The sequence below is a fragment of the Lepisma saccharinum genome, chromosome 6, assembly GCF_977018435.1.
Source record: "Lepisma saccharinum chromosome 6, izLepSacc3.1, whole genome shotgun sequence".
NCBI classification, from domain to species: domain Eukaryota; kingdom Metazoa; phylum Arthropoda; class Insecta; order Zygentoma; family Lepismatidae; genus Lepisma; species Lepisma saccharinum.
In genome coordinates, this window is record NC_139234.1 from 24,121,168 (window position 1) to 24,135,744 (window position 14,577).

At 39.4% G+C, this 14,577-nt stretch overlaps 1 protein-coding gene across 1 annotated transcript in view; it reads right to left on the reverse strand.

Annotated features, from left to right (window-relative positions):
* Positions 1 to 14,577, reverse strand: part of LOC145989021 (uncharacterized) — a 120,665-nt gene that overhangs the window by 56,104 nt on the left and 49,984 nt on the right. The window contains exon 3 of the mRNA XM_083124321.1: positions 3,986 to 4,191. Coding sequence (XP_082980447.1) covers positions 3,986 to 4,191 — 206 coding nt within the window. The remainder of the gene's footprint in view (positions 1 to 3,985; positions 4,192 to 14,577) is intronic.

Consider the following 14,577-nt stretch of genomic DNA (forward strand, 5'->3'; position numbering starts at 1 on the left):
ATATCTCGATGTTGCAAGTGGTGAACACCTCCATGAAGTCAGGGAACTTAAAGGCTTGGAGATGGGAATAAGCCACCATCACAATCCCTTGTGGACCATTCTTCCTCATCTTATAGAACGGAGACATTAATTTCTCTCTCAGGACACAACCCTGGTCGTCAGTCAGCTGAATCTTGATGGTGGACGGAGAGTCGAAGTCAGGACCGGAATACGCGTAACAGTCTCTGACCAGGACGTCGTAGCTCCCTTCGTCGTCCCTCTCGAAGACGACCAGTGACAAATTCTCCCCTATCCTCACCACAGAGTTTATACTCGTAGATTCTGGATATTTCCCCAATTGCAAATCCATCCAGCAGTCTACCTTCTCGTCAGCCGTAAACTCTACCTCCACCGTTTCCAACGTCTGAACTTCAAACGGCTGGAAGCTCACCATCTTTTGGAACATGTTGGGCCAATCGCAAGAGATCTTCCTGGAAGCATCCCATATGTCCTGCACCTTTGCGTCGCTCTGCATTATGATGGTGTTGGAGTAAACCGTCTTCGTGCCGCTACCCTCGTCTTGGGGGACCGCCTCCGTGATAGTTGTCCCGCAACCAGGTTTCGGGATAGTGAACTGGAACTTTCCCAATCCAGAACCACCTTCCACATACCTATCTTTGCGAGTGAAGGACATTCACCACACACGCACACAGCAGGGCGGAAGCGATGAATAGCAGACATAAGACATGAAGGAAAGCGAGAGAAGTAAAAGCATTAGTGAGAATAAGCACAAGCAAACACACAAAAAATCGAACATATGTGCGTATCTTTTCAGAACAGCCTCGAAAATTGCATATATTAAGGTTCAGTTGCACCTTTGGCCGACGTGTCAGGGCAGCTATCTTGGAATTTTCCTCTCATTTCGCAAAACCGGTAGATAAATCAAAAATCGCATTCGCGTGAACCTTCGTGTGGTTTGCTTTCGCTGTTGCCTAGATATTCTCAATAGTTTCGTGGCTGCGTAAGTCTATTAAACTATTGATAATATCTAGACAACAGCAACATGAAGCTACACGAAGGCTCATGTGAATGCTCTAGTAGGAATTCTAAGCTGATGTAAGTTCTCAGATTTTGTAATATCGTAGCGGTTTTTTCGAAAAGAGACGAAAATTCGAAGAAAGGTTGTTCTGGCGTCGGCCGAATGCCCAGCCGAGCCTTAAGTATTTCCAAACAGAGAAAATTGTATATGTGTACCATGATGAAGTTAAGAAATACTTCGCAAGAACTGTATCGACAATATAGTCCATAGAGAGCTGTACATATCTTTCATTACTGTACGTGAATGTACGTGTTTTTCTTAACAGAATCTGAGATACATATTTGTTACAATTCAAGTTGTAATCCACATTATCATGAACGTCTATGAAACTCCCAGAAATCTTTAACCAGTACACAGTACAGTTCTTGCAAATGATTTCTCGAGAAAACAATTGTTAAATTCATTATGGTATTGCGGCATGTTCATAAAATTTCGAAATGCAAAAAGAGTTCATTTCCAAGAGACGCACATGAAACACATATATTGGGAGTTAAGGATTCTTGGGTTAGGTAAAGTTTCTTGTTAAGTATCCATTCACCAATTGTTAGTGTGCTGTTAGTGCAACTTTCACTCCAATCTACTTCTCTACAGTAACTACTCAAACCAATAAACTATAATGTTTCAACATTGTCCTCCATTAGTTTGATATTCTAAACCTACTACCAGTTGCAACCCTCTAGAAGTAGGTCTTCTTACAGAAGTTTCTGATGCCATTTCCTGGTTAGATAATCCAGTGTAGTCTCTCCAATATTGTCCTCAGGTGTTTTGGATCAATGTTTATTGGATTCTTTTTAAACTTTTGTCATTACATGATTCAGTTTATAGGTCATTTAAAAGGTCATATCATGCAAACATTTATAAAATAAGGTTTTTATCTTGTTGTTTATTGTAAAGCATTAGTAACATATTTAAACAAAACTTATTATATTTGTGAAGTTAAGTCTCATAGCATAGAACGACATTGCATCACACTAACTGAAAACTGGCGGTTAATTCATGCATGTTTTTAAACTTAATTTTAATGCAGAAACATGCTCGCAAGAGCTCATTCTTTTGTAATCTACGAATATCTGTTCTACTGAACACAAGAACTACACTACATGTAATTCGGAAACGACTTATCTACAAAGTATTTTAACTACTTCTAGAAACTACTCGTGTGACGCGCGAACGCTCCCAACAAACTAGAATACCTATACAGTCCGTGCTGTTCCTGGTCCTCTATATGTGTCTACTTTAAGTGAACACAAAATCAAAAACTGAATGGGGCATAATTGTATTTGAACTTTCCATTGGGTCAGTCCATGTCAAATCAACGGGGAAAAGGACAGATTTGCTACCACCTCCTTCAATTTTTGACCAAATCCTCAGCATTTCTGCCCTAATCCTCTGAAAAAGGATATATTTCCTAGCAAAGTATCTCTCCTCAATGGATTTTCAGAGTTTGGTAGATACAATTTTCCTTCCAAAGTACAAATCAATTCCACAAATAGCAATAGTCTTTTCTTAAACCATTGAATTTTTTTAAATGCTGTTACTCAGGAAAAGGTAAAAACAATAATGCTGGATGTAAATTTGGTCATAATCATAAAGAGTGGTAGGAGATAGTTCGTCTATTTGACATAGAATAACTCCTTTAGTAAATAATTTTATACATTCCAATGAAATAGAAAGGTTTGTATGTTTACTGTGGTTTTCTGTTTTGTCGGAACTACGTTTCGGGACTTCAAACTTGAACCTTCATTAACTCCTTGTTTCATTAGACCATGCCGAAAATACTGAAATAGTCATTCACACTCGCAGGCATGGGTTACCCTTGCATTGTAACGTAACAAAAATCAATATTGTTTTGGTAATGGCATGGACCAGTGAAGCGGAACTGATGAAGGCTTTCATTTGATGAGCCTAAACGTAAATACACGCATATTCCTTTTCATATAGACAATTGGCTGTGGTTACGCAAGCAGCTAGTATGAACTTATATACATTTCACAAAAAGTACTTTCGAATGAAAAATGTGAACGTAGTTTATATAGTTATTTTTATAGTTTTCAGTAAAACAACTAAATCCGCCTGTCATTAACAGCTATTTAATTTAGGACACCATGCCACAAGAAGCAATGTTTAGCACATAACTCTAATGCTCAAAAATATTGCTCTCATACCAAAATTGTTCCAAAATACAATAGTATACTTTTAATAATTTAATAAGTACTGCTCTCAACTTCTATACAACTTAGAGCTTCTAATTAAAGGAAGGGAACATTAACTTTCACTTATCTTTGTTTGCCATTTGTTTAATGTAGCATTTACTATTTCTTCACTTATTTACTTGTGTCCTCCAGTGATATTATCCAAATATTAGTCACCAATGTCGTAACTAGTAACTTTGAAGAAGAGTAACATAAATATGTATATAGAATTTGATTTTGTGTTCACTTCATGCACTTTCTGTCATTACAAGAATGTCTAATGATTGATGTGATTAGTGCGATCGATGGAGTTGATAATTCAATTCTCTTACAGCGATGGTTTGGGTGTAAAGTAGTGGGTCGTAAAGGAAAGGTGTAAGATTAGAGAAAAGTGTTTATAGGAAAAGTTTATGACAATATTTTAAAACACAAATATCACTAGGATCATATAATAAATTAAAACATAGACGTTATATCAATGTTTACATGCATTAATTTATTTGCTATTTTAGTATTTTGTGTTTAATTGAAGCTTTTTATATTTGCATTTTTAATTTATTTGTTCTTATAGCATTATGAAAGTAATTTTACTGTGCAGTTTATATTGTGATATAAGCATTATCAACTTGAATTTTATTTCTAAGCAATGACAACATGTATCAGACAGATTTATTTCAAAATAGAATTGTAACGAAAATAAATTTTATTTGCCTACCTGCAGTTTGGATCTGAGAAGTGTCCCTTGCTGAACACGACGCCATTGAAGGGATTGTCGAACTCCAGTTGGACAGTCATCCCCGTTTTCTCGCACTTCACGTCCAGACGCGTGATGTGCGTGTGTGCGTGGTCGTGACTAGCGGGGGGGCCTACAGCATTGCTCAGCCCGTCATCATCATCTAGCTGAAGCTGTCCTGCAGCCAGCTGAAATGAAGAAACAAAGGAAATGCAGAATGCGAACTTCAATCTCCCTTGGCATGGTGAGCACAATGTGATGTGTTTTTTTCTAATATATAGCTTCGTGTCGACGGTGTAGAAATTGTGACTAAAAAAAACTCAGGAGTGTCAAGATGTAAATTGGCTTAGATTAAGACTGCCTTTACAATATTTTCGTACTAAACAGCGTTTGCAATTAACAGTTACTACGCAGTAACAAGTAACAGTCACCATTCTTGAGGAAATTACCTTTTTGAAGTAACCGTAACACAGTTACCGTTTCGCAATGAAAATTACGTCATCAACAATTACTTTTACAGTTACTTTACGATACTTAAATTGTTAACTTGAAAACTTGTAACGAGGGGGAAGAACTAAATTTAGAAACCCTGTTTCCAACTATGTGTCTTCTCTGGAATTTAAGGTGAAAGGGTTTCGTGAAATCGCCTAAGGCAAGGAAGCTAGGCCAGGCACTATTCGCCGGCATTTGCTATTGACAACATACAAAGGAAGAAATATGTTAATTACGTAATCATTCAGATCCTGGAAATGAGTCAGTGGATTGAAGCAAGTTGCACAATGTTCTTGTCAATGTTCTTTCTTTCAGCCAGCCAGGAGGAGGTTGGAGGGTTGTTTAGGAAGGTATAATGTACCCCTGTACTCCCCTTTCCTGTGCCACTGCTCACATGCTTGCACGCATGTAGTTAAATGTACACTTTATTTAAGTGAAAACGGTATTTTTGTTTTCTGCCAGAAATGTTCCCTCATGTTATTGGCAACACTGTTATCTGTTAAACAGAACAGCCATTTGCAGCGACACAGATCGATGAAGTGGATCGCAATTGCTGTTAAGACCAAGTTATCAGCCTTTTTATTCATGACGCACATTCTCCAAAAGATTGAGAAGATGCTCCTTTTCATTAATACGACCCAATCACTTCGAAACCTTTCATTTCTTACATGCTAAATTGGCCATACTCGTCTGCCCAGCACACTGACATCTTTACGAGTGTGAATATCACTTGCTGAGTACACTTAAAGATGAAAATGATTGGGGTCAAGAGGCGAATCTGGGTCAGAGATCCATCCACTGTGGTCAGGCACGTGCAATGGTTTGATCAACCTGCTGGTGCCGGACCATCCCACGACCTGAAACTTGTATCTTCGGTGTCAGCCTCCTTTCAGAATCTTTGATTATACACCGCTCGTAGCTTTTGGAAAATGATGGTACCTTGTCTCCGGAGATGACAGCGGGTTGGTTCTCGTTGAAAGTGAATTGCGTCTTCATCGTGTCCTTGAGGGGACGACACTGTTGCACTTTGACATTTTACAGGTTATGTCGTGGCCGGAAGCCATCTTGGTAAGACCACTGGTGCAATTCCCTAAAGATCTTGTAATTAAGCATTGGCTCAACAGGTGGCGCTGAAGATTCTTAATAGTTTGAACGTGAATAGCCGGTCACAGATATTAATGTTGTGGATGAATCTGTAAGAGTTATCCTAATGAGGCAATTACTACAATCGTTGATACGGATCAATCGCTATTTTGTGGAGAAATATTTACGCTTTTACTTTTATTCACGGCTCTTACATACACTCTTATTCTGTTGCACCTCATCTTCAGCCATAGATGTCACGCAACCAAGAATTTTAAAGCAATCCTTGTACACAAACCGATAGAGGTATAAGTGGATATTTTTGAAACATTAAAGTAGAAAATGATTCTCTACTTAACCTTCAGTATTGTGTAAAAAGAAGTTTTTGTACGAAGTAAAAAGAAACATGGATAAAAAAGAGCCATTGAGTCGCAATAAATTCGATGCGATGGTATCTGTGGATATTTATCGAATTGAAAAAAAAAGAACGCATTTACGCATTTATGCATTACACACGATTTACGGGATTAATTACGACATTTCCACAATATTAGGAGGTGTACTGGCAACATTGGGCATGTCAGAGTACCAGGTGTGCCCGATATCTGGCTGGCTATGTTATTCAATCAGTGCCCAGATGAAATATAAAATAGTTGAAATTTATCGTACAAGAAGATAAGTACGTTAGTTAGGTTATAAAGCCCAAATGTTGCTTTGAAAATGTGTTAAATTTTAGGTTCAGGCCCAACGGATTAGCAGAGTGCACTCCGAATCAGAGATCCTGTGTTCGATTCTTCCAAGATCTACCCGTCCTACTATCTTAACACTTTTATTTTAATTTTGTCGAGAAAATTGCCAGTTGTATTTTGACAGGGTGGACAAGCCTGATTTTTGGTGAGCCATGGCCCCCCTTTTTCCCTACGCCCCTGACCGCACCGTTGGATTTATCCAAATCTTTCAACGTGGGGCGTAACTACCTTTTTTGAAAGCTGTAAAGGTAAATTTAGCATCAAAATGGTTGTAAATATTTGACTTGTATCCATAGGCGCCGACTCCATGGGGCTTGAGGGGGCTCCAGACCCCCAATGTTATCGATGTGGGGACAGAGCGCCCAAATAATTTTGCATAAGATAATCTAATGTATTATTTTACTTCTCTTGTAAAGTTTACTCTGAATTGTGCCACATGAACTTAACTTTAAATACACATTTGAAATGTTCTAGACCATCAATTTTGAGAGTCTGAGACCGCTAAACCATCAACTTTTGGGGGGGCTATGGCCAGAGACAGCAAAACACATGACTTATTACTATATACTAAGTATATAATTATGAGTATTGTTAACATTTTTACTAAAAAGAGTTTCAAATGAAGATGTGCATGAACTAGGAGTGTGGATGGGACGTTCGGGCTACAAATGGCTCTGACATGACATTCAGAACGAGATAATTGATATATTAGGGAGATCTGTTTTGCGCTCCGTGGTAGCAGATATTAAAAGTCGGGAATATTATACTATTATGGTTGACGAAACTTGTGACATATCCATCCGTGAACAATTGACATTTTGCATTCGAACTGTAAATGAAAATTTTAATATTCTTGAGGAATTCATGGGCTTTTACGAGATTCCGAACACTGAGGCCAAAACTTAAAGAAGGGAGGGAGTGAGTCATTCATTAATTTAATTCAGTGATCAGAGCCCACCGCCCAATAATTTTGACAAGTCGGCGCCCCTGCTTGTATCTTATTCCAAAGCTAGTCGCGACGATGAAGATGATTAGATGAATATTATGAAATAACATCAACAGAGGTATGCCCAAGTTGGTACCAGGTCAAAAACCCATAACCTTTAAGGGAGATTTCGCACAAACAATTAGGGGGGGGGCGGGGTGTTAGGGGATTAAGTTGGAGTGGGCGGATTTTCGAAGTCCTTAGGTCGACGCGTGCGAAATTAATTGTTGAGCATATTAGCTTTGCGCTGAAGTAGGACGTCCCAATTGGAGAAGTAAATAGCAAAGCAACTGGTTAAATGTCAGAAGGCGATGTGCATAATGACCACTAGATCACAAGTGCATCGCGGTGTTAGGAGTGATTGAAGAGATCACGATTTGCACAGTCAGCGAGTAGCAGAGTGAACAGACTTCCTATGTTGAATCAGTGTTGCCAGATCAATATTTTTTAAAAGTCGGAATTGCTTAATTCGCGTAGAATAACTATACCCTGTTCCATCTATCTCTGGAACAAAGCCGCTCATAGCCTCATAGAAGGGGAGGAAAGCGAGTGCGCAGAGCAGTTGCTTCCTCTTCCATGCAATCTCCGTCCGTCTCACGTGTTCATTGGTGGAGCCATCTCGTGTCACTACTTGCGCAGAGACTTGTTTTGGTTCGCCTGCTCCAGAGATAGCTGGTACGGGGTATAAGAACCTACATTTTTTGCCGAAAAATATTACATTGGCGGAAAGTGGTTGTAATGGATAAAATTATATTAAACTATATTTGTATGCATTGTAAATCGCGATGTTATATAATTTTACTCGATTTTTGGTGTTCACTTTTTCAGCACTAAGTAACGAAAAATACTGCGAAATCCTAAAATTTGCAGCCACTCTTTCTCGATATTATCACTGTTGATTCTAAGGGCACAGACCAGCAAAGCTGGAAAAAGTACTCTCATGCGCCTACCGTGTCCGTCCGTATCTCAAGAACTATCACAGCTATAAATACACTTTTTAGTGGACTGGTTGATCTACCAAATAGTAACTCAACTAGGAAGGTAAGAAGTACTATTTAGTGGACTGAAAGATGTGTCTGGTACTACGTTACTGTGATAAAAAGAAATAATCTAGGGTATTACATCATTCTGTCCATTGCAGCCCAAGAATCGAAACTTGACGATCGATATGTCTTGAAGCTTCGATATCTCGGAATCAAAGCTTTGTATTTTACGAGTAATAAAGAGGTATAAAATGGTTCCATTGTTGCGACTAGTCAAGAATATTTTAGCGAATGTAGTTGTTAATTATATTTATCTTGGTACAGTCAATTACATGTTTGTATCTGTGATTGGCGTATTTTTACAACGTTTGCTTATTTTTTTAACATTAATATTTTTCGAGGTTTCGTAGCATCGCATCGAGGCGTCAAACAAAAAAATGTTACTGAGAAAAGTTGAATTCCTTTGTGTACCGCCTCACTGATGGCGTAGTGGTAACGTCGTCGCCTTGTAATCAAGGGACTCCGGGTTCCATACTCGGTGGAGGCACCTAGTGGTTACGATCTTACTTTAAACTGTAGGTCCAGTCCCAATTAGCCTTCTTGTGCAATCAAATTCCTTTGTGCACATTATACGAGACCGAGACTAGCCCTACGAGACCTGAACGAGAACGAGACGGGTGTTTATAAATAGAGACCAGAGGCCTCCTCGATGACGTAGTGATATCGTTCTAACATTGTAATCAAGGGCCCCGGGTTCAAGTTCCGTGGAGGTATAGCTACAGTGGTTCGAGTCACGCATTAAACTATAGGTCAGATCCCGATTAGCCTGTCTGTGCATAAAGTGGACTTAGAACAAACACTGATAGAGACAAAACTGAGAACGAAGTAGGAATTTGGGAGAGACCCTCACAAGAGCACGCTAGTAGCTCTCTAAATGATCTCACGATAATGAGTCAACATTCGAATTTTTTGAGCTCCCGCTGGGGATCGAACTCAGGACCGCTTGCACAGAGGCGAGAGCCCTAACCATACGGCGGCACCTTCGGCGGTAATTTTTTTAAATAATCAAATATTCTGAAAAATCTTGATAAGTTAATAGAGCTGGCAACCCTGTCGTGGAATTCCTAAGGCGTTGTCGAAGAACCTCTGCTTCTTCACTTTCTTCAATTTCCCCATCCCTCTTTGTGCCTTTCCCAAGAAGCCGCCGGCGAGAGCGTTTACCTCTGGCTAACGGCGTCCAAACAAGAGTTACGTAAGTGCTAATGAATGCATCTGCAGTGATCTTCCTACGGGCTGGTAGGTACCTTCGGACACAAGAAAAGTTCAAGGGGCCTGGGCCTTCTACTCCTATACCTATCTGCATCCGCTTATGCTGGTCACTATTATTATCGATTCTAAACGGGATCAGTGTTTCCAAGTCTTAAATTTATCCCTAAACACTGTTTCTCTCTTGCCACATCAATGCCCCAGATGGACGCTAATTACAGCGTAACAGTGTTACATCCTATCAATTGAGCCCCACCCAGGCCAACCAACATTCTGAAATAAGTATTTGATTCAATCTTTCACGAACATTACAAAATATAATTACTATGTTCCCCAATGTACATTTCTAACTGATAAATAAAAATAAAATATTCCTACTACCGGCGCCAGGACAAAGTAAAGAGGAAGGCAGGATATTTCTTGGAGCAGTAGTCTCATTAATTATTTTTAAGCAAATACCTTACAAATATACATATTTGGACGAAAAGAGCATTTATTTACATAGCTTTTCTGGACCAAGGGTCCCGGGTTCGAATCCCGGCCTGGGCATGGATGTTTGGGAGTGTCCATTCATCAATTTCATCATATCATCACTCATCCCCATCTTTCCAAATTAGCCAAATGTGGCACAAAAGGCGAAGTAAAATGAAGCAAATCAATCAATCAATCAATCTAGATTTAGAGGAGCATAGAGGGCGGAGAGGTCAACAGTAATGGCTGCACACATACAGAATAGAATATTGCAGTTTTCCGATTCTCGTAGCGTCGAAACGAGTCTTTAACGAGCAAACCGTTACAAGAATATTCGTTCGTTTTGATCTACACGGCAGAACTGCACGCAGTCCTAAACGCATTACTGACGTTCACTCCACGAAGAAAGTTTTTGTTTGCACAGATTCGAATCATTCGACCAGTGTGCTCCAGAGTCTGGAATCATTGACTTCCACGCATCCTGTAGTACAGTGCATCTTCCGACGCCTCGTGTCCTTATCTGCCAGGTGCTGATGTCCGCTTTTCCTGGGTCCCTAGTCACGTAGGTAAGAAGGGGATCGAGGCAGCCTATCCTGCCGCCAAGCCAGCTAATTCAGACGGCGACGTTCTCGTCCGCCTTCTGCCAGCCAGGGACCTGCAGGTTCACTTCTTGTCTTGACATGTGGCGGGAAGAGTGTGAAGCGGTAACGGGAAACAAGCTTCACGCTATCAAGACTTACATTCGTGCATGGTGTTCCGTCCCTCACGTCGAGAAGAAGTTCTTCCAACTCCACTGCGGATTGGACACATTCGTCTCTCTCGTCCATGGTCACTTGCTGCAAGGGTTGGACGCTCCAATGTGTCGTGTTTGTAATGTCGTTTTAAGTGTTCCGTATATTCTTCTTGAAAGGGCCGAAGTTTTATATCCTCAGGCAGATCTTTAATCTTCACACATGTTTATCATTTATCTCTGTTGGGAGATTACGACAGTGTTTTACCAAATGTTTTAACATATTAAGAGCAGCTAGTACCTATCTTCCACTGTCTATGAGGAAGTTTTTTCTTGTTAATACTTACTTTTTAATGTGTTGTGTTTTTGTTTTCTGCAGGTACCTTTAAAACCTCGCACTAACCTTTCCCAAGAGGCTACTCTTAAGTAAGTATTTTACATAAGCCCCCCTTCCCCCCCCGGTTTACACTGAAGAGTTCAAAACGTCCATATGAAGCACCCAACAATTTTTATTTCATTCATTCATTCCATCCAAAATAAAATTTTGGGTCACACAGAGCTGACAATATTTTTTATGCATCTGAGGCGTACCATACGGTTGTGCTTCAACCGTTATGGGAGAAAGATTGCATCTGTATACTCTTCACACATGCTGATCATAATAGTTTCTCTACAAGGTGTAATACTAACGTAGGCACGCCCCTTGCTTTTATTTAACATGGCACAATCATTCCTACCATGACAAAAAAAAAGGTAGAGTCCAGCGCAGATAATTCTGCCGTGCGATGCGCGAAACAACTAAAGAAGCAGTGTTGCTAATGGAGCAGATAGAAAAATCGCTGCAGTGCGCCGATGCACAGCTGTTACGTACAACAATAAAATTAGAGAATTCAGGTCTATCTAACGTTGAGTTTTAAACGTCATGCATTATACCAGGACTAGGATTAATATGTACTAACAAGTGGCTTTGTATGTAGCTACATACATATGGACTAAAAATTCGCAAAATATGAACTAACACATAAGTAAAATTACCAAAAATGCTGCAAAGAAGACTTCTTCATACGATTCCTTATTTGAGTGATTTCAAACAAAATAAAAAAATATATATATTATTTTTCATTGCATTAATGCACTGGTGGCGTTCTAACTTTTCACTCCCAAAACCCGTATACACTGGTATGGAACTGCAACGGCAGATAATAACATGCCAACGTGTTAAACCGCTACAATTGCACCATAACACTCCTCCTGAAGCAGTATTATTATTTCCTCTCTGAGATCGGCGACAGTCGGTTGCCTTTGTTGTACATTTACAAAGGATGCCGGCTTCCACAACAATAACAAGTACATATACTGCCACTAGACGATAAGCTGCGCGGCTTTTTCTTTTGTTATGAACCAGGGCCGGCGCTAGTCATTTTGCCTCCCTGGGAGGTGGCGGCAGATGCCGCTCTATTTCGACCCCCCCCCCCCGGTCATTACGCAGCAACGGAAAATTGAAAATCAATATATTCCTAACTAAAACATCAAAATATAAAATAAATAATGAGACTTCGTATGCTATTTCAATACTATTCAGCGCAAAAGAATATCTCGCTCGATCACAGTTTTCAATAGGCTTATTTTTTTCTTCTCTTCAAATTTTGCCGCTCTGGCCGATGGGACGGTTCGCCCTCCCCTTCCGCCGGCCCTGCTATGAACTTGCTCACCCATCAAAGCATGGCAATTTTAACACAGAAAACAATATGTATCGCATTAAGCAGCAAAAATGACAGCCTCCTCTATGCAATTTCTACAAGAACACGTGCCGGAGCCAGAGTTGAAATGATGTTGGAGCCACATAATTTATTTATTTTGAATAATTCCAAAATTATGAAATATGAACAATTTGTTGCTGCTGTTCGCTGCTCTCTTGCCAAAATGCTTTATTGGGATGCTAACACCATGACTGGCTTCCTCCTTCATGAACTCGTGCACGTTGCTTAGAATTTCCCGAGCTTGGCTATGCAAGGTTTTTGATTTCAACTTCGACAGAACTGGAGGCATTATGGAATTTAACGTTCATTAGCAAACACACACTTTTACATACACACACGCAATACACGCACACAACGTCAAACCGGTCAAATACTTAGTATAAAATAAAAATATGGTGCTTCCAATCCAACAAAACTCACCGCCACTTTACCTGCCTTTTCCCCTTCCGTGACAGAAATAGTGCTTCATTATTACAGTTGGCAACACTAGTTACTAGCTAGCCAATGAACATGCACTGCATAAAAGAAGCAAGCACTACGCCGTGCTATATTGCCACATTAGCGTCCCTACCGAATGGTGGGAACCGCGAGCTGGAGCGCTATTCAATTGTTTTCAATGATGTTTGCGCGAGTGTGTCCAGGAATGGAATGACAATGTGGCAACAATAGCGAAGGTTTTCGAGCAGGGTAGAACACATGATGCTAGGAGAGAGGGAGACGAAACGAAAATTCGTTTCTACGCAACGGCAAATTTACGTGTGTGGCACTTTTTTTTTTTCTATACATATTTAAAATGGTTGGGAGTACTTCCCTTAATTTCTAATTATCAAATTGTGCGACAAATTTGCAAATTTGATTAAACAAAACAAAGTAATCGTAAAATGATGAGTAAGCAATTCCCACGCATTGTTAATATAGTTTTCAAAGAACTGTATCATTGTTGTTTTCACTTTTACAACAAAGATTCAAATTTCATTGGTATAGACTTCCAAATCCAAAAGGAATATAATTATTGTAAACCCTGCCATCTAGTGGCAATAATTATAAGTTTTTGAGAATGTTACAAAAAGTGATTTCGGATAATGTAGCATTGTCTAGCATTGGAGTGGCATGTTTGAAAAATCCACGTGTATGCAAATGAAAGTATACAGGTGGTTGAATGAGGAGATTTCTTGATCTGAGATTACATCATGTTGGGTAGAGGGTTTTTAAAAGTTGTAAGTAGTAGTAAGTTACATCCGAGTAACTGATTACTGTCAGATGATGTTCTTACTAGCTAGCAAGTCTCTCAACAAAGGTCAGTAGTGATAAGTAAAAATATTTATAAGACAGACACAAGGTGAAAGTGTGTTATTTTGCAATTATATTTTAGTTCGATTCGAATCTTTCGAAATCAGGAAAGAACCACCTTAGGTACAGTGGGATCCATGAGTATTACCGTGCAAATTGTCCATCACCATGTTCGTGCACTTTATTTGACCCAATAAGAGCTTCAATAATTAAAAGAAGAATCAAAACAAGTGGTTGACAACTTCTGCACCAGCGTACATAAAATCGATCGCTTAAAAACACACAGGATGTAAGAGAAAAATTAATGAAAATAGTCATGGACAATTTGCACGGTAGTACTCATGGATCCCACTGTACGTGGTTCATTCATAAATGAAACAGACCAAGCATAGTAAATTAAATTGTTGAAAACATTTTGTGATAATATTTGAAGTAATTATTGAGCTCTCTGTTATGAGAGAAATGAAGTTATTCATAGACATTTCTTGTACGGCAAAGCTTCACTACGATCCATTTTGTACGGCAGTATTTGATCACATATCCCAATTATTTACGGAGGTCTTCATCGCATTTTCATCATAAATTTGTGGGAGAAAGTTCTTGTATAACATTCAAATGTTAATTATAATCCATCTAGTGTTTCTTCAAAACTGTGCCTTTTAGATCAATAATAATATAGTTCTGTAACCTTGCTCTTTTCAAAGATTTAGTTATTTCTTGCATTGTTTTATCGCTGTTTTGGAAAAAAGGGTCACAAAAGCCTGG